Below are 22,185 nucleotides of genomic sequence, written 5' to 3' on the forward strand. Positions count from 1 at the left end.
AAATCAACGTGTCTACTGTTAAAGTTTCATGTCATTTTGATAAAATAAAACAATTTTATTTAGTGTTTTTATCAAAATTATTAAATATAAAGTAAAATTCAGGGATAATTTGCACCGGCCAACGAAAATGGCTTACGAATAAAGAGAAACACTGGTGCAAGTTATTGTTAGGGAATTCCCGCGAAGCACCTGAAACCGCTCGCCAGTCCCCTCGAGGCAAAAGGCATATATAATCATCCCGCGATGCCCTTCTCGATCGCTCTCCGCCGCTTCGCCTTCACAGATCGCCGATCTTGGCCGAGAATGCAGGCGAACAAGAGGCCAGCGATGAAGCGATGCAGAGGAGACGCCAATGCAAAGCCGATCTCGAAGCCCTCCGGCAAAGCTCCGCGGCGACAGAAGACGGCGTCCGCCGCCGCGGGGCGGGCCAAGTCGGCTTCCTCCAAGCTGAACTCCGCGAGAGCGGGAGGCGGGAGCAAAACCTCGTCGGAATCTGCGGAGCCCGCGCCGCGCCGTTCGCCCTCTGTCCCATCGCTGCAGGTGCCCGCGGAAATGCTGGCGGGGTGGGTGGATGGCGAGGCGGATCTCGGCGATCTGTGGTGGTCGCTGTGTGGGGTAGAGGAGGAGAAGCTCTCCGGGTGGTTTCCGTTCGTGGACGAGGACTTCCTTTGCTCCGACGCGAGGGCAGGAGAGGGGTCCGCCGGTCTGCTCTGGGAAGAGCCCGACCATGATATCTGGCAGCTGCAACACATCCACGAGATCCCTCAGACGGCGTCGAAGTGATGCTGACGAAAGGCGCTACAATTTTTGAGAAAGGTAGGGCAGATCAAACGACCAATAGGGAAAAACCACAAGCTAGAACAACAATGGAGTTTAAACAAACATAGGAAGGAAGCATTAATTAGGCTTTAATCGCATTGTTATCTTCTACTCTGTTGTTGTTGTTGTTGTTCATGTAATTAAATGGCTTAGGGATTTGAAGAATCACTGAAAAAGTTTAGTTCGACTTTGTTTCTACTATGGCATTCTGATTTCTATGTCTGATACAGTTGCAATTTGCAGAAGAAATATTTTGGTCGCTTCTATCATCTTTGTTTGTAGATTCTACCTGGAATTTGGAGATTGCGAAGGGATATCAAGAAAACATTGAATGGTGGCTCCATTGTAAACACAAAAACATTGAGAACACAGACGAAAAGTCATTCTTGGTCTGAGATATGGCAAACGAAAGAGAGTTTTGTTAATTAATATGCTTCAACAGTGTTCTTATCAGAAGAACCGCCGTAGTTCTTACGGACTGTGCGTTGCTTTCAGAATCAGAAGCAGCTCTGCTTAAAAGTGCATTGATGTCTTTGTTTCGTCCCTGCAGCAACTTGCTGCCAACTGTGGGAACAGAAACGTTGATTCAGTCTTTGATTCTTTGTACCAATTGCTGCACGGCGAAATCGGCGGGTACAAGCGATGGCCCATCCATTCTGTGCGGGGATACCGGCGCGTGGCAGGTACGGGCAATTGGCTGTCCTTCCAGCGACAGTGGTCCTTGTGGTCTTGCTCCACCTCCAAACCTCCGCCTGTGACAGTCGTCCTTCTCGTCAGCTCTGACTTCTGGTTCTTCGGTACTCTTGTGAAGGTTTTTTAGGGATTAAGAAGAAAACAAATCTTTAGGTTCACACCAAAGGAAACATAAAGTATCCAGGAGCATTAACTTCGCCTCCATCAATGCTCTCGAAAGGTTCTAACTTAAATATCAACCAGATCAAGTTAATATAAAGTATCCAGAGGTTGGCTTGTTTCTTACTCCATTAAATATAATTTAACTAACAACTGATGTTTTATTGGCAGTCAATGAACCCATGAAACACTTGGACGGGCCTCTCCAAATTCCAATCGTGTCCTATACATTCCAACTGTATCTCTTCTTTTAATGTGGCGTGTCAGGAAGAAAGCGAGAGCCATAACTGTCCAAAGATTGCCATATTTCCCGGGAATTAAATTCGGCCGCTAACAGAGCTATCGGTGCTCATATCATGGACGCCACTGAAGGTTTGTGTTTGCAGGGCTCTCAGGCAATCGACGTGTTCGCCTTCCCAGTCACTGCGCTGCCGCCGCCCTGATCCGATTGGGATGCATGAGCCTGGCCATCTCATGAGCGGGCGCGGCCTATAATGCGACAAACCCGCTGCACGGGGTTGGTGGCCACCCCTTCTGTTCCTGTCCTTGCTCAGGTCCCTTGTCCTTGCCGGTGCCAATCAGCAGATTGGGCCCATGCTGCAGGAGATGTGGCTTCTCCAAACATTCAACACGTTATCCTTTTGCTTTTCCTTGGAACTTCCTCCGGCCAATCATTCCGTATCCTCCTCATCCATTAACTCCATGATTGAACGCATTATCTTCTTAGTAAACAGACAAGAAGTTGTCGCGGTATTCGCAAGACGCACGGCAAAACCAAAACGGCTGGTCCTGGCCGGTGGACTAAAACTCGTTCGCTTCGCCATCCTCCAAGCTGGGAATCGGTTTGCTTGGAGCGTGAAAAATTGGAGGATTAACAAGGAAAGTGATTTGTCCTTGAAATGGACGTGAAACCTGCAGAAAATGCACGCTCACCAAATAAAGCTACGATTTTAAGAATACCTCGCGGTCGAGCCCAGCTCTTCCACCTCGAATTTAATGAGAGCTGGTGAGTGAGGCTTTAGCGGGGAGATTGAAAAGATGCTGAAATATATTGCTGGAGGAAGAAGACATGGCGTATAAAGGTTGACTCCGGGAACAAAGAATAGTGGCAAAGTAAGTGAAGAAGTATATATTCTTTGAGGGGCAATGCGTTGGAACTTTTTCTCATTTGTATCGCAAGGAATTTTTATTCTTCGAAAGAGAGAATATGAAAAAAAAAAGTGAAAGGTTAGAAAAAGGAAGGAAAAAAACAAAAGAGAACTATAATATTTAGACTTATGCGATATCATACCTAACAGTTTAGAAAGATCAAAGGAAGATGTATAGGAGTGGGATTCATTAAGTTAAAGAGAATCTTCAAACTATAGTAAATATTTTAAAGCTGGAATTAAATCGATAAGTTTCCGCAAACAATACTTGAAATAAAATCCATCTGATAATATTGGTTCTTATTTCTATTTCGTTTTATCTGATTCAAATTTAGTTGGGATGTTTGTGCAAATATATATACATCAATCAAGACGTCTGATTCAATGTTTTTTTTAAATCAATATTTTCTTAAAGATGGATACTATAATTGGTGATTATCTAATTTTTTTTATCTTAAATATTATAATCCAAGAAAAAAATTTAAAATCTAAAGAAAAAATCTTATTAATTTAAATTCAATATAATTCAACTCCTAAATCCTAAAATCTTAAACTCTAAATACATATAATATACATTGTTAACATCTAAAAGTTTTAATGTTAAACACTATAATCCAAAGGGAAACATGAACCCTAGAGGAAAATCTTATTGCCGCAAATATATTATAATTCAATTCCTAAATCCTAAATACATATAATATACTTAAAACAAAATTAAAAAAAAAATATTGAATGAATGTAGGCCCCTTGATTCATTCCAAGTGCTTGGACCAGTGTCGCACACAGGCGCACGACGAAAGGTTTGCAGCAGAGCACAACAATATATATCCTATCTGAAAGCGACGGAGCAAGCGCACTCATTAGGTGGCTCTGCTGTTAACCGAGAGATGACTCTACTAGGGAGAAATCATAACGTCTACACTCCTTCCGGTTCCTTTCTGCGCATACTCGAAAGAACAAACAGAATGTTAGGACGAAAATCAGGGAGGAGGTCCTTGGCATAAGTCCTCCGATACTCAAGTCAGTAAGGTGGCCAAGCGAAAAATGGAGAAGATTAGTAATAAAATGCTAGTGTCTAATGTTGGGTATTCCAACGTAACTCGTCCATGGAGAGAACCCCTTTTTTATATCGCCTCTCCTAACCTTCATAATAATGAGGTGACAAGGAATATTCGGTATCAGAAGATGTCGAGTAATGGAAGGTGTACCGTCTTCCTCCGAGATATCTTCCGTTACACGCTAATGAACAGTCTTTTGTAGCCTCCACAATAATGATAGAAGCAAAGGTTCTATTGCATGTATGTGTTAGATATCATAATATTCTCTAGTGAATAAATGTTATTCTTTAACGGATTGCTGTAATTCCTTGACAATGTTGTCCCTCGAGGTAATCCGACTAGACCTATATCCAACCGATTATATGTAATAGAAGACTAATAAAAATGGGGAACTGAGTCCCTCCCGTATGACTGACTATTAGGCCGAGCGAATTACATGCTGACATGTATTGTAGTAATGAGAAATGAACTATCCTCTAAGCCCGAACGATATTGAGTCCGACCGGCTGTATATTAAGAGTGCTTTTGCTAGAAAGCGAAGAGCTCAGTCCTAGATTTGTTCGAGACTTTCGATCGAACAGTCATATGTAATCAGATTTACCTCTCCACTGTTATGGTGGAATGTGGAAGTTCGACTGGATCATATATATATATATATTAAATCAGCATTTCCTTAAAGATGGATATTATACCCCGTGAGTATCTAAAATTTTTTTATTTTGAACACTATAACCCAAGAGACAAACCAGAATCCAAGAGAAAATTTTTTATTAACTTAAACCCATTATAATTACACCCCTAAATCCTAAAATCTTAAACCCTAAATACATATAATATACTTCGTTAGAAAGTGGAGAGCTCAGCCCTAGGTTCGTCCGACACTTTAGACCGAATAACCACATATAACAAGACTTGTCCCTGCACTGTTATGCTGGGATCTGAAAATCTGATCGAATCTTATCCTGACCGACTGTATGTTAGGAGATATTGTCTTTGCTATGTGTTGAGAGAATACTTCTGAAAGATGGAGAGTTAAAACCCATTTGCCATTTTGCCCGGTTGACATTAAGATTGTTCAGGTTTAGCTTATATATCTTAGAATCAAATGGAACGATAAAAACTTCACTCTGACCGATTCTTAGGGTCCGCCAATGGTATAGAAAGAAACTTGTATTCAAAGAATGAGAAACATTTTAATTTAATTTTCTTTAGATTGTCGACAAGTACAGCTAAAGGCAGGAAAAGAAGTAGTAATAGAAAAATCACTTTTTGCAAAAAAAAATATATTAATAATTGAGGAATATATCCTCTTATACGTAGATAGATATTTATATAAATTTTAATCCTAATATAAAAAAGAAATAAATTTTAATAGATGAATCTCAATTTCAAGCTCATGAAAAAAGTTTTTTCTTAAAAAAAATTTAACGAAATGTTTTAGATAACGATGCCTCATAATTACAAAGAATAAAAAATATTTTAAATATTATAAAAATAAAAATTATTAAAAATAGTAATAAATCATCTAAAACATTGAGGAAGACTCGTGAAAATTGACGTTACTCGTCAATGAATGTAGAATTTTAAAGTGTATACAGACCACTGACAATTTCAAGTGTATTCAAAAGTTGTGATGATTTAAGATTTAAGGGTCGGATTAGGTTCATCCGACCTCAAGTTTTTATTTAATATTATATTAAATGTGAAATAATTCCTCCCACTGTGCTTCTATATAAAAAAAATTAAATAATCGTTTGATACACAATCTGTTAGTTTTAACTTATTCACGGCTAAACCAAATAACTTACTGGCGCAATTACATATTATATACGGAGCATTCTAAAATTGAAATCTTGACGCGATCTATAATAAAAATAAATTAAAATGAATTCAACATGTTAAAATTTATTCTCAATCATGTTGATGATTGAATCAAGATTTATATTTAAAAATATTTTATATTATTTAACATAACAAAAATTAATTAAATTCTAAACTTTAATAATCACGATGAAGCTTATAATTTAATTTATATGAATTAAATTCAATTATTAATTCATTATTAATCATGTTCTATTATTTTTTTTCCCTCCTCCCTCCTCCCTCCTCCCTCGTAGAAGAGATCATCTGGTCCATTACGGACTAGAGGATGGTTCATTGATCATGATTGCTGGACTATGATAGATCCCATTTTATTTAAGTGATGGAGTCCATTAAAATAGATCATTTTCTGATCCGCAAAGAGGATCTGTGCTTAGGGCTGTAAATAAGTCGAGCCGAGACGAGTTTTGGGATGTTCAAGCTTGTTTGATAAGATTACCAAGCTGAGTCGAGCCGAGCTTAAAATGAATCAAACTTTTGAAATGAGTGTTCAAACTTGGCTTGGTTTATTTTTTATGAGTTTGAGCTTGTTTAGAGCTTGAGCTTGTTTAGAGCTTGGTTTGAGTTTAATTCGTTTAGATGTTATCAAACTCTTAATTTAAGCTTGGCTTGAGCTTGGTTCAAGCTTGGTTCGAGCTTGATTCATTTAGATATTATCAAGCTCTCAATTCAAGCTTGTTTGATTATTTTAAACTTTTAATTGTTTGATTGATTATTAAGATTGATAATTTAAATTTATTTATTTTACTTTATTATTTATTTAGTATATTGAAAAAAGTTTTATTAATGAATATGGTTGGTGAACATTGTTTATGAATGTTGTTTACAAATATTATTCACGGACATTATTCACGAACGTTAACGAGCTGAACACATATGTGTTCAAGTTTATTTATTTAGCTTAACGAGTTGTTCAAATTTATTTGTTTAATTAATCATATGTATATTAAACGAATATAAATAAATTCTTATCAATTCAAACATTAAATTTATTCACGAACATTTAATTCATTTACGATCGTATTCGTACTCTCTCCCTTGGTGTGAAACCGCTACCGACTCGAAGCAATTCGTCAATCGGATCAAATCATTCCCGGACCACCGCGAACATTAATAATAAGTTGTCGGGTCAAAAATCTCCGATTCGCAAAGACTTAAAAACCCAAACCCTAATAATTCTCTATACAAAAATGATATTTAATAATTGCACAGCAGTCGATGCGTCAGCAGAGATGGCAACGTGGCTGCTGCGAAGTCTGCTTCTCGAATCAAAGCTCCGTCTGGTCTCTTTTCCGATGGCCCACGACCTCTTTGTCTTGCATAACAATGGATTCGTCCCACGACCTGTTCGATCGAGATCGACGATGGGTCTGTCGATCCATCAGATCCGAAATCGACGGCCGAGATTAACGAATTCGACGAGCAGAAATTAATTAGGATGGGAGCGACATAGACAGGCATTGGAAGCTTGGCCCACTTCCGAGGAGGGACCATCGTACGCAAACAAACGCACCGCTAGCAGTCGCTGTCGCCGACCCAACTGCCAAATTCCGGGTGGTGGGCTCACTTGACTCCGCCCCTCGTCTGAAATTTCGTCGGTAGTGCGTCGTGAGTTGGCACGGAAAGGGGAGGGTTTTTATTATTTGTCAGGCGTAATCTGTCTGTCATTTTAAATAAAAGATCTGACGATCACTGTGAGGCATTATTTGATCTTTTGGGTGAAGACCGAGTCGTCTACTCTACTTCACGACCTTAAATTAAGTCCCCAACCACACAATTAAATTTTAAAAAAAATGTGGAACGAGTGGAATGCGTATGCGAACCTCGTAATTATGAAAGCAGTGGGAAAATAAATTATTGAGAAGCATCACCTGGCAGGCACAAGGGAAGAAAATAAGTAATTAAATAAATAAATAATCATATGGCTTTGGATGCTTTCCGTCTTACGACACAGTACGAATATATATTTTAAAATGAACAGGGAGGAAATAGTGTTGTTATGTTTCGTCAAGATTTGGTCGTCTTGCCTCACGCAGACTGAGCTGTGCATGGCGTGGCGATTGGGTGTCGATGCCTGAGGTTGCCGGTTAGTTTAAATTAGGACAAGTTTGGTCCGACTTGGTACTTGTTTATTAGATGGCAGATTCGATGCACCTTCCTTTCGCGTTTTAATTATATGAAATATTATCATTTCAGGGCATTCATCTTGCTTAAATGGAATAGTTAATTGGCGATGTCCGGGCCAAGAGATCCACGCAGAGTTAATTAAGGAACCAGACTAGTTGTTGTTGGTATTTGATCCCATCATGAAGTTAAGTCAGATGAAGACGGGTCTTGTTATGTAGAAAGTTGACGGAGAGTCGTTGAAGCGTTGGATCTATCGAGTACCCTTTTGAAAAAATTTACATGGGCAGCTGACGGTGAGAGATGATCAGGATGATGACGCTGTTGCTCTGCACACACTCAGATGAATCCATCAGTCGTTAGAAACCAGAAACTAGGGAAAAAGTCCTCGGGTCAGGCCCTTTGACGCTCAAGTCAGGTACTTTTTTCTCCAGAGATCACAGAGAAAGTACGAAAAGTAAAGACTAGTGAGAAATGACGAGTGATCGTACCTGCATAAGGGACAAGACATCCCTTTTATACTGCAACAGAAGCTTCTGGGTCTGACGGACGTCAGGGAATGTCGGCTGTCAGGATTTGTCTGGCGGTGAGTAACACGTGGTTCTTTTTAATAGGCTGGCGGCAAAACTGAAAGTGTGTTGAGCCCCGACTGTTGACATATTCCCTGACACCCTGATTATTCTTTCTGACAAGCAGTTACAATTCCTTGGTTGATTTGTCCTGTAGTATCTGAATGATGAGCATGCGTTCCAAGATCTGGACTCACCCAGCTTTTATATACTATTACCTTTGATTTGTATGCCCCGATCTGTGTTAAACTTGTATCCAGACATGTCTTTGTCCTCTGCTATCTCCGGTCTGTACATCTCAATCTGCACGCTGGGTCTGTATCCAGACTTCTGCTCCTTGGCTTGGATGTTCCGACCTGCACGCCAGATCTGTACCTAGACCTGTGATCTTTGACTTGGATGTCTCCACCTACACGCTAGGTCTGTATCCAGACCTCTGCTCATTGGCTTGGATGTTCTGACCTGTACGCCAGGTCTGTACCCAGACCTGTGAACCTTGGCTTGGATGTCCCGACCTACACGCTGGGTCTGTACCCAGACCTGTGATTCTTGGCTCGGCTGTCCCGACCTGCACGCTGGGTCTGTAACCAAACCTGTGATCCTTAGCTTAAATGTCCTGACCTGCACGCTGGTTCTGTAACCAGACCTGTGATCCTTAGCTTAAATGTCCCGACCTGCACGCTGGGTCTGTGTCAGACTTCTGTTCCTTGACTTGGATGTTCCGACCTGCACACCAGGTGTGTACCCAGACCTATGATCCTTGGCTTGGATGTCCCGACCTGTACGCTGGGTCTGTGTCAGATTTCTGTTCCTTGGCTTGGATGTTCCGACCTGCACGCCAGGTCTGTACCCAGACCCGTGATCCTTGGCTCGACTGTCCCAACCTGCACGCTGGGTCTGTGTTAGACCTCTGTGTTTATAGTTCTCCGTCCTCAGATATACCTGGTCAGTGGGCCTGTTTATTACCCACTGTCAGGGATGGCCTTATAATCCCCTCCTTTGACCACCCTGTCCTCTGAGATTTTGACTTTGACCAGGTAAACTGGACTTTTGACCTCCCTGCTGTCCATGTCAGCTTGACTACTGACCTGCCATGGCATTTTGACTTCTGATCTTCCTGACCTCCACGTTAGCTTGACTGTTGACCGGCCACGGAGGCTTGACTTTTGACCTTCCTGACGTCAACGTCAGCTTGACTGTTGACCTACCACGGAGGCTTGACTTCTGACCTTCCTAACCTCCACGTCAGCTTGACTGTTGACCGACCACGAAGGCTTGACTTCTGACCTTCCTGACCTCCGGGTTAGCTTGACTTCTGACCCTCTTATGGCCTTGACTCGTAACCACCTCATCCTATCGACCCTACAAAACATGTACCGTATTAGTATTGTTCTACTTAAATATCGTGGATGATTAAGTTATCGATTAATGAATGGTTTGACTGGCATGTTTTCTAGAGATCCAGAGTGTTTGTTTTGGGTGTTGCTCTGATTAAATATCGTGGGTGGTTAAGTTATCAGTTAATGAATGGGGTGGCGTGCATGTTTTCTGGAGATTATCTTCGAGGAGGATAAAAAGACTTGAACAATACTTCAAAAGATGATTAGAATTACACCGGAGATGGATCATGATAGGCTACTCCAACGCTCAAATTAAGATTTGCTCCTTTGTTCAGAATTGCATAAGGAGAAGTAGGATTTTTATGTGTGCGCATGCACTTGCGCTCGTGGGAGCGGGTGACCTTCTGAAGAGTTGTAAATGAGGTCATTCTCTGAGGTGTGCACATCTATTTATCATGTGTTCAGAGATATGCATTTTTGTTACCTCACATGCTTTGGGATGCGCACTATCGTTCTCCACATCTTCTAACATAAACAGTCTCATGAATGAAGTAATCATATAACTTCCTTCTCCGAACACCCCTGTGGATAGACCCGAGCGAAGGGCAGATGAGGAGATGAGGTTAATGTTGAGTGACCCCGAGGATAGACGAAGTTGGTGACTAAGATCGAGTCAAAGAGAAGATTGCTACTGTGGTCGAGTCGAAGATGAGATTAGCAATTGAGGCTGAACTGTCTTGGCCAAGTTGTCAAGGTCGAGCTGTCGAGTGTCGAGCAATCGAGTGGTGAGCTACCGAGTGCCAATTTGTCGAGTGTCGAGCTGATTTGGCTAAGTTCTTGGCTGAGTTACTGAGGTCGAGCTATCTTGGCCCAGCTGCAGAGGCCAAGCTGTTTTGGTCGAGCCATTGAGTACCGAGTTGCCGAGGTTGAGCTGTCTTGGCCTAGCTACCAAGGCTGAGCTTTCGAGGCTAAGCTATCAAGTGTCAAGATGCCTTGGGTAAGTTAGCAAGTGCTAAGTTGCCTTGGCTAAGTTTGTTAGGACATGTATGAGCTAGAGGGGGCATGAATAGCTCACTTTGCTTCTTTGAACATGAATGACAGCGGAAAACTCAAAGAAAACTCTCAATCATTGACACCTCGAATTTTATTTGGTATCACCACCTTGAGGTGATTAACCAATTAGTCCACTCCTCACACTCACAGTTCCACTGTGAATGTCTCATTCTTGGAAATTTTCCGAATGTGGAGAAGCCTCGTACAACCTTGTACACAAGAAAATAATAAGAAAACAAGAACACAAATATAAAATACAATCGTAAACGACTTTATGGTTTATAATGAAGAACTTTATGTTGTTTGTTTTTTTCTTAGTTTGGATTATCTCTTGGTGAATGGAAATGTAACAACACTTTGTTCCATAACTCCCAAGAACTGGTTATAGCTTTTCATGCTTCAAACCTTCACAAAAATCCCTTTTCTAGAGTCGACTCATGCATTTTAATTGATTGACCTTACCCCCAATCGATTATCATGTCAGATCGACCGTTCAACCCTGCAGAACTACTATTTTTATCATGTTTAATCGATTAATGAGTCATACCAATCGATTACTAAATTCTAATCAATTAAGTCAATCCAATCAATTGGTGAATCTAGAATCCATTTTCTCAATCAATTCTAAACCTTTTTATTTGCGAGAGACACACTGACTAATTGTTTGCCCAATTGCCCTAATCGATTTACAATGTCGAAATCAATTGCCTAATCGATTTCGGCACCTTCTATGCTTGCGTAAAAATGCTCTTAATCAATTACCCTAATCAATTGTCCTACTCTAACACTTGAAATCCGAGTTTAGTCCTTTTTCCAACATCTAGTCATCCGTGACTTATTGCAACTTTTCATTACCTAATATCCAGTCAACCTTGATCTGTCAGGGCTTCTTTAACAAGTGTCTGGTCAACGTTTGATCCACTTGGACTTTCTCAATAAGTATTTAGTCCCCCTTCACCTACTTGAATTTTTCTCTTGCCAACATTCTTGTTGGGCTTCCCTTGCCTAACCTTTAGTTAGGACTAGTTAATCGGTAGACTTCTCAACCTAACTTCCCTTACTTAATCTCCAGATATGACTAGTTATTTAGTAGACTTCTAACTCTTGCTTAACCTCTAATTAAGTCCATCCTTGCCTAATCTTAGTTAGAACTTTTCATTATCTAATCTCTAATTAGGATTTTTCTTTGCCTAATCTTAGTTAGGACTTTTCATTGCCTAACCTCCGGTTTAAACTTTTCGTTGCCTAACCTTCAGTTGGGACTTTCGTAGTTAGGTATCTGGTCATCTCTTAACTTACATGACTTCTTTCTCATATATTGTCAAATGTCAAAATTTAAACTTAAATCTACCCGAGCTTAGTCAAATTGGTCAACCTTGACCCGAAAATGATTGCACCAACAAAGCTGTCAACGCCAAGTCGTCTTCGCCAATCTATCGAGACCGAGTTGTCTTGGCCGAGTTGCCGAGGGCGAACTATCATGGTTGAGTCGTAGATGTGGTCAGCATCTGATGTCGAGTCACGGATGAGGCCAACACCTAAGGCCTAGTCGGAGACAAGGTCAACATCTGATGTTGAGTTGGGGATGATATCGATGACAAAGGCTGAGACATAATAGCAGACTTGTCCCCAGGCGAACTAGCTCAATGTTAGGACCCATGTGAACTAGCTATGGGGGAAGGGGGGATGGGGGTACCTTCGATCACTTCTCAATTTTATTTCGTGCTCGTCATTTTAATGCGCAGCAGAAACCTTGATTCAAACTTGACTCCACATGCACAACTTCGAGATTTTACTTGGTATCCGACTATTAGACGACTAATCCAATGTCTTACTTCTAGTAATCTTCCGAAGACAAAGAAGCCTCTTACAAGTTGTTCTTACAAGAAATACAAACAAATACAAAGATACAAACAAAATCAAAAGAAATCGAAACAAACACATTTACACAACTAAACTTTGTTTAGATGCTTGATGTTGCTTGAGAATACCTCTTGTTAGTAGGGAAATACAACACTTAGCTCCAACACCCCCCCCCCCCCCCCCCCCCCCCCAAGAATTAACTTCTTCAAATCTTCATGAAATCTACATTTATAAGGTTGCAATCTGGTTGATTTCTGTCTACCAATCAATTGATAGACTTCACCAATCATTTGCCATGTTAGATACAACCGTTTAAATATACAGAATAACTATGTTTTATCTTACTAATCGATTGGTGAGATGTTACTTCCAATCAATCAGGTTAATCGATTTAGAAATATTATGGTCACTGGAAATAAACTATCAATTGATTGACTGGGAAAAAATATAGATCTGTAAATGAGCTCCATTTTACATAAAAAAATCGCCTCATTTTGCTATATGAGTAAAAAAATAATGGCTTTCAGATGTTTCCTCTATTATAACTTCCTCGTTGCCTAGCATTTGAACAACCTTAACCTGTCGGGACTTAACGTCTCATGCCAACTCCTTGTTGGGCTTCGACTGCCAGATGTCTAGTCAATTGCGATGCACTTAGACTTTTTTCTTGTCAACTACCCGTTGGACTTCAAATCATCAAGTGTCTGGTCGACTGTGATCCACTTGAACTTTCTTCTTTTCATGTCAACTCCTTGTTAGAATTCCGATCGCTAAGTCTCTGATCAATCGCGATCCACTTAGACTTTTTGTCTTTGTACTAACTTTTTGTTGGTGTTTCGACCACCAAGTGTCCGGTCAACCGTGATCCACTTAAACTCTTCTCACCTCATGCTAACATCGGACTTTCAAGATCGTTAAGTATTTGGTCAATCTTGACCTACATGACTTGTCAAGCTAACTCCCTGTTAGATTTCAGATATCGTCAAGTCAACTTTGACATACTTGACTTATTTACCATCAATTATTTAGTAAACATTGACCTACTTAACTCTTGTTATGCCAACTCCTTGTTGGAATTTATGACATCTTAAAATATTCGATCAACCTTGACCTAGTTAACATCCTACTAACATATTGTCATCAAAATTCAAACTCGAGTCAACCTACTTACGTCTTCATTACCTAGTGACATGAAGAAGGTTGAGGCTATGGGACTAGCCTAACTTAAAGAAGGTATTGTCAAACATCAAAAAGGGGGAGATTGTTGGTGCAATATTCCCCAGGTCAAGGTTGACCGTATTGACTGAGCTTGAATTGAGTCAAGCTCGAGTTTTGATGTTGTGTTGATGTTGTGGTTTCGATGTTTGACAAAACATGTAGTCAATACATGAAGATTGCAGGTGCAATTGTTCATGTGTGAAGGAGAGTCAAGTAGGTCAAGGTTGACTGGATACTTGACGGGAGAAATCCTGGTGAGTGAAGCCAGGTGAAAATCCTAGTGAGTGAAGCTAGGCAGAAGAGAAATCCTGGTGAGTGAAGCCAGGTGAAAGACCTAGTAAGTGAAGCTAGACAGAAGGGAAATCCTAGTGAGTGAACACAGGTGAAAGTTCTAGTGAGTGAAGCTAGGCAGAAGGGAAGTCCTGGTGAGTGAAGCCAGGCAGACATGAAGTCCTAGTGAGTGAAGCTAGGCAGAAGTGAAGCCCAAGTAGGTCAAAGGGATTGACCGGATACTTGGCACAAGGAAAATCCAGATGGATCAAAGATGATCGGACATCTGGTGTTGTGTTGGTGCAATATCCCTCAGGTCAAGGGTGACCTGGTTAACCAAGCTGAGTCTTGGTTAGGGTTTAGATGTTTGACAATAAGATATTGATTGAAGAAGAGTCAAGTAGGTCAAGGGAGTGACTGGATACTTGACTGGAAAGTCCTAGTGAGTGAAGCTAGGCAGAAGGAAATCCTGGTGAGTGAAGCCAGGCGAAAGTCCTAGTGAGTGAAGCTAGGCAGAAGGAAATCCTGGTGAGTGAAGCCAGGTGAAAATCCTGGTGAGTGAAGCCAGGTGAAAGTCCTAGTGAGTGAAGCTAGGCAGATGGAAAGTCCTAGTGAGTGAAGCTAGGCAGATGGAAAACCCTAGTGAGTGAAGCTAGGTGAAAAGTCCTGGTGAGTGAAGCCAGGCAAGGAAGGAAATCCAGATGGATCAAGGATGATCGGACATCTGGTGTTGGGAAGTCCAAGTAGGTCAAAGGATTGACTGGATACTTGGCAAGGAAGGAAAACCAGATGGATCAAGGATGATCGGACATCTGGTGTTGGGAAGTCCAAGTAGGTCAAAGGATTGTTGGATACTTAAGGAAGGAAGTCCGGATGGGTCAAGGTTGACCGGACATCTGGTGGAAGTCCAAGTAGGTCAATGGAGTGACCGGATACTTGGCACGACGAGTAAAAGTCCAAGTGGGTCAAAGGATTGACCGGACACTTGGTGGGGAGTCTGGCGGTCAAGGGTGACCGGATGCGAGGCATGATGTACCAACAGTCAAGGTTGACCGGATGTTGGTTAGGAGGTTTGGGACATGGTTTTGGGCAAAACCAAGTCCGGATCGATCCGTGGATCGATCCGATGCTTGATCGATCGGTGGATCGATCCATTGATGGAATGGACGGATCGATCCGTGGATCGATCAGAGTCCCGATCGATCCGCCGATCGATCGGGACGATGCTGCGTGATAGCGCTGGATCGATCCGTGGATCGATCCAGCGCGCTTCTGCTCGCGGGTGCTCAGATCGATCCGTGGATCGATCAGCCCATCGATTCGAACATTCGAATCGATCGGGATCCGGCCGTTGGCGTTGCAGGCGAGCGTGGTCTTCGGCATCTCTTTACGAGCTCTTCTCAGATTCCAGCTCCTCCACGGCACTCTCCAGGCACGTGATCGACAGTTCTTGAAGGTTCTTGGAGGCTTTCCAAGTCAAGAGGCGGATCTATTGCAAGAGGAAGAAGTTAGGGTTAGGGTTTTTACTGCACATCTTGTAAGCTTTTGCTTAACTTGTATTTCCCTTTCTTCTTCTTGTATTGAGAGTGTTGTAGGGCTTCTCCGCCTTTGGTAGTTACCATAAAGGAGTGTTATTCATAGTGGAGGGTGTGTGCGTTGGTGTGGATCCTTGGATTAGTCACCTCTTGTGAGGTGGATACCAAGTAAAATCCTAGTGTTAGCGTTTTGTGTTTGTTTCTGTATTTTCCGCTGCACATCCAAGAAGAAACAAGCAGCGCTAAGCAACACCGAGCACCGAGCGAACGCGACAAGCTATTCACCCCCCCTCTAGCTACTTTTGGTCCTAACAGGGAAACCCAAGTAGATCAAAGGGATTGACTGGATACTTGGCACAGGAAATCCAAGTGGATCAAGGTTGATCGGACACCTGGTGAAGATAAGTCCAAGTGGGTAAAGGTTGATCAAACACTTGGTGAGCGAGTTCTAGCAGGTCAAGGGTGACCGGATGCTAGGCATAATGTACCAACAGGTCATAGGTGACCGGATGTTGGTTTAAGGGGCTTTGGACTTGATTTTGGGCAAAATCAAGGAGCTGGATCGATCAGCCGATCGATTGGGTGAGTCCCAGCGACAAGCTTCCTCCCAATCGATCAGTGGATCGATTGGGGAGAAGTGTCGCGCGAACAGAACAGCTCTGGATCGATCGACCGATCGATCCAGAGCCCCCAATCGATTAGTGGATCGATTGGGAGGTGCGATTTCACACGATAAGCCCTGGATCAATCAGCCGATCGATCCAGGCAATTCTCGAGAGCTCAGAGGCGCTCTGGATCGATCAACTGATCGATCCAAAGCCTCCCCGATCGATTAGGAGCAATCTGATCGATCGAGATCCCACCGTTGGCGTCGATTAAAGCCGTTGTCGAGCTCTTTCTTTGCCAACTCTCACACTGTTCATCTCCGATCAACACAGCAGCTTCTCCACAGCTAGTTCTACTCTCGCCACCAGTTCTTGAAGGATCTTGGAGAGACATCCAAGTCAAGAGACGTAACTACAACAAGAGGAAGAAGCTAGGGTTAGGATTTTCATTGCATATCTTGTAAGATATTTCCTGTATTTGTCTTCCCTTGCTTTCTTGTTGTATTGAGAGTATTGTAGGGCTTCTCCGCATTTGGTAGTTACCATAAGGAGTGTTTTTCATAGTGGAAGGTGCGTGAGTGTGTGGATCATTGGATTAGTCACCTCTTGTAAGGTGGATACCAAGTAAATCCTCGAGTTAGTATTGTGTGTGTTGTTTCTTTGTATTTCCGCTGCATATCGTTGAAGAAACAAGCAACGACAATCACGAGGGGCGTCCCCCTCTTGCTACATAATCGGTCCCAACAATTATTTATACTTTTGAATGTAATTAAGTATTCTTTTCTTTTCTTAAAAAATGTATTAGCTAATATAAGGCAATATCTTATCGCAAAATCTAATATAGTTTTTCTTTCCTCATTTCTCGCTCCAAACCCATAACCCTTATATATCCTCTCATATTCCTTATTTTTCACTCCAACATGCCCATTTAGATCACCTTCTATTAAAATTATTTCATTTGATGAAATATTTTATAATATTTCATCTATGTCATCCGAAGACCTTGATTTTGTAGCTTCATCTAATCATACTTGCGGTGCATATACACTAATTATGTTCATAGTTTCTTTCACCACTATTTTCTTTAGGGCTATAATTCTATCTTTTTTTCTAAGTACTCCTACAACTTCATCCTTTAGCGAACTATCTATAACAATACACATTTCATTTCTTGTTTTACTCTTTCATGTGTATCATAACTTAAACCCGAGTTTTCTATCAATTTTGCTTTCCTATGTTTGATCAACCTTTACCCACTTGGACTACCTCCATTGATTTATCAGTGAGGATTCCTATGTTTCATGTTCCATGTTCTAAATCTTAGATTATTAGTTTTCCTATCATATTTGTTTTTATTGAATTTATGGTGTGAGAACTCTTGTCTATTTAGCGAACTTCATCCTTTAGCGAACTATCTACAACAATACACATTTCATTTCTTGTTTACTCTTTCTGTGTATCATAACTTAAAATCCGAGTTCTCTATCAATTTTACTTTCTCATATATTCATTTTATCTCTTATACAGACAAAATATTAATCATCGTATCTACTACCTCCATTGATTTATCAATAAGGATTCCTATGTTTCATGTTTCATGTTCTAAATCTTAGATTATTAGTTTTCCTATCATATTTGTTCTTATCAAATTTATGGTGTGAAAACTCTTGTCTATTTAATACTACATCCAAGTTCTCATGGAGTTGTAGCAGTCCTTGTCGATACTTTACAGTCGGACCCTGCAATACAAACTCTTGCATATTTAGCACTACATCCGAGTTCTAGAAATATAGTGATCCTTGCCAAAATATTACAGTCAGACCCTACAATGTGTTCCTTCTGGGGAACAACATAATATTAACATAATAATTTAATCGATCTATTTATTGAATATTTATCATAGTTTTAATGCTGGCTAGTAATCTAATGTAACTCTCCTCCTTTATCCGGGTTTGGAACCGGCTATGACGGGTCCGTCACGGATAGAGTTAATTAAGTGATAAAGAATAAATAAAAATAAAAAAGGAAAAGAATTAAGAAAATTAGTTATACATTTTAAGTGCAGTTGATACACATAAATAGAATATAGACTAGAATATTTATGAATGCCCATTAATATTTTTTAAATTAAATTAGTAAATATAATAAGTTATAAAAATAAAGAAACAAGTTCTCAAATGAGAATTTGATTATATCTGAATGTAACTAAATCAAATTTAAACAAACTTCAACCTAATTAAGCTCATAAAATAAATTAAATTTGAACAATTATTTTAATTCATTTTTATTTTAGCTTAACTTAATTCAATTACTTTATTAAATAAATTTGAATAATATAAATTTAACTTTACTTTACAAGGCCTTAAATTCAATTAGTTTTAATTCATTAATAACACTATGTGTTTTTTTTTTCACAATCAGCTTCCCCACCTCGAATCATCCTATTTAAAAAATAATTTATTTCAATGCAGAAATTATTTTTGAACGGGCAGATATGCAATTTATACTAATTAATCTTGAGAGTCATTGATTACCGATTAAATCGTTTATAATAGACGGTCTATCAATTCAATATATTTAGATTAATTGTCTATTAAAAACATTCATAGGTTAATTCATAAAAAAAAATTTAATTCATTAAACTTGAAACATAATTTTATACCTGAAAAATTAAGAAGATCCTGTACTATTGCACGAGGCATCCGGTCGATCAAGCTGTGTTGTTTAAACTCTACGATATCCACTCACCAATGTCTTAACGGCGCTGCGTTCCCACTCAAGTTTGTGAACACTTAAATTTCCTTGTTTTTTACATAAAAAAAACACTATATAGTTAATCATTTTAAAAAATAAAATTTTAATTTAATTTTCAAGTAAGTTATTTATTTACTTTTTTTATCCAGATATTTTACTCTTTAAATCAATTATTTTTTAAGATGACGATCAACCATAGGATAAATTTGAAAAGTGTAATAAATCAATTATTTTTTTAGAAGATGATCAACCATCAAGATAAATTCGAAAAATGTAGATGGTGCTGATGAACAATCTAATTTCATCCTACCTCTTATCATCTAGTTGTATATTTATTTAGGAACTTCAAACTTGCTTACCTCTTATTTGATTCCACTTTTCATCATCTTCGTCAAATTATCCAACAATTCCTTTCTTCATCATATTTACACAATTCAACTTACAAACAACCTCAAATTTTAGGGCAACTTCAATGATTAAACCTCCTAAATGAGCTTTTTTTTTATAGTTCCCAATATGTCATATTAATGTCACTTCATAAGTATAAAAACTTATATTGGAAGATTATTGGTGCAATCGTCCTCAGGTCAAGATTGATCAAAGTTTGAATGAGTTCAAGCTTGAGTTTCGATGTTTGGACAATATGTGAGAAGTGGTCAAATAAGTCAAGGTTGATTGGATATTTGACGATATATGAGACAGAGTCAAGTAGGTCAAGAAGGACCGCATGTTGCCAAAGGATAAATTCTAATTGCAGTTAGGCAAAGAAAAGTCCAAATGAGTTTGGGAGGATTGCACGTTGGCATGAATAAAGTCCTAACTGTGGTTACGTAAGAAAAAATCCAAGTGGGTCAAGGAGGACTACTTGATGATCGAAAGTCCAACAAAAAATTAGTAAAATCTGAGTGGGTCAAAAGTTGACCAAACACTTGGTGAGGAAGTCCCAATAGATTATAGTTGACCGGATGTTGGACAAAGGAACCCTTGACTTAGATTAAGGAAGTTAGGGTTGGACAATTGATTGGGGGCAATCGATTGACCCTAAACTAATCAATTAGGAGGTTCATGCAAGAATGCAAAAAGGCGAATCGATTGGTCAATCAATTGGGCCGAGCCTAATCGATTTTGGTTGTTCCAATCGATTATGATGGATTTCTAATCGATTGAGAGATTCACGAAGAGAAATTGTGAAAATAATGGTTGAATCAATTGACCCTATCGATTTAGCCACTGTTAATCGATTGGGTCAATTGATTAAGTAATATTTTGTCACGAGAAGGAAGAATTGTTTGAGAATTGATTAAGAAGTCTTAATCGATTGGATTAATCGATTAAGATCTTTTCACAAGCAAACAAAGAGTTATAAAATTGATTAAGACTCTGTGAATTAATTGGGAAAACCCTTTAAATCGATTAAGACTTTCTTTATTTGTAATTTTTAATTAATAAATTAATTAATTTATGAATTTTAATTTAATTTAATTTAATTTATAATTTTTATTTAATATTTAATTAACTTATACATTTTAATTTAATTATAGTTATTTATATATATTTTTAACTCATGGAATATATTTGCATTTATCCGGAATAGTTAGTTTACTATTTTATTCATTATTAATAATTTATGAAATAAAATATTATAATTAAATACTTCATAAAATAATTTTTTAAAAAATTATTTTAAAACATCAAAAATAAAATATTATCTTACAATTAATTATCTACTCCACCTTCCAGAAAACAAATAGATTTAATTTTTTAAAATCAATCTCTTAAACTAAAAATCCCAAATTTCACGGTCACACTTATTCAAGCTTTTTTGGGTAAGATTTTTTAATTTTATAAATATTTGACAAATCTTACATTGAAAAAACTTTTATAAGAAAAAAAATCGCAAATAATAAACGTATTAAAAAAGAAAGTCGTAATGAAATTTCAAACAACTTGATCTACGTGATAAGGAAGGTAGGAAAAATCAAAAGGCATAAATTCCAACAAAGACTTGGAATCTCACACACTTGTTTTTTTTTTTTTTATGACTCTATATTTAATTTAATTTAATTTAATTGTATTTCAAATTGGATGTCGTCACCTCGTCGGTATAATCTAAATTAACAGGCCAAGAGCCGTACCAAACTTCTCTTTTTTAAAAAAAAATTGTAAAATGAAATAAAACTGATGGAGTTCGTCAGCTCACGTGAACATCATGAAATATATATATACATTTTTTAATAACTTAATTATCACCCGAAGATATTTACGCAATTACCCGGACACATCAAGGTACGTTTCGGGAACTTGACGTGGTCCAGCGGAAAGAGACGGCGGAGAGTCCGACAGCTACCTAACCTGTCCCAAGCAGCAAACAGCATTTCCGGGACGAGGGCAGATGGCGCTGGCACGTGCCAACCGTCCCGCGCTACTTAATTTCCCAGCTGTCGGAGTCGGTGCACGCGATCCGCTCCATGTGAACGAGCCGGCGAGCGATACCCGCGAATTGGGCCACGCTCGGGTCCAAACATCGCACGCAGGGAGCGCGAACCACGGACACGGTGGGTGGCACACCCGCCACGTGGCGCCACCTGCACCCGGTCCCACTTTCTGCTCATTGATTGCCGCATAGAACCACCGCGAGACGTGTTCCGAAACTAACCGAGCCGATAGCGGGGCGGGGAGCTCTTCTCGCGGACGCCAGCTCCGGACTTGAAATCCAGTTGATGGAGTAGACGTGGCCCCCATTACTTTATTCTCTCTCTCTTTTTTTTTTTTTTGGCAAAAAAAAAAAAGCAAGGGATAAAAGAAAAGAAAGGCAACGCCTCGCCCGTGATGGATGGATGACCCTAGAAATCCTCTCTCTATGCTTTATTTTTCCATCAACCACCCTACTTTTTCCGGATATTACGAAGGAAAATACAAATCCGCCCATCTTTCTCCGCTCTATAAAGAGCCTTCTCCACTTCCACCGTGTACAAAACCACTCCGACGCGTACTTGTTCTCATTGCTTTATTTTTCCTTTCCCATTTTGTCCTCGCCGCAGTTTCTACTCTTCTTCTTCTCAGGCTAGCCGAGGGCTCAGAGGGGTTCTTGTCTCC

At 39.6% G+C, this 22,185-nt stretch overlaps 1 protein-coding gene across 1 annotated transcript; it reads left to right on the top strand.

The window, feature by feature from the left end:
* The first annotated feature begins 201 nt into the window (after positions 1 to 201).
* On the top strand, positions 202 to 1,007 carry LOC122020740. Its single transcript, XM_042578759.1, has one exon. It carries the CDS (start codon positions 244 to 246, stop codon positions 781 to 783), a length of 540 nt encoding a protein of 179 aa, XP_042434693.1. The 5' UTR covers positions 202 to 243; the 3' UTR covers positions 784 to 1,007.
* The last annotated feature ends 21,178 nt before the right edge of the window (positions 1,008 to 22,185 follow it).

The sequence above is a fragment of the Zingiber officinale genome, chromosome 9A (assembly GCF_018446385.1).
Source record: "Zingiber officinale cultivar Zhangliang chromosome 9A, Zo_v1.1, whole genome shotgun sequence".
NCBI classification, from domain to species: Eukaryota; Viridiplantae; Streptophyta; class Magnoliopsida; order Zingiberales; family Zingiberaceae; genus Zingiber; species Zingiber officinale.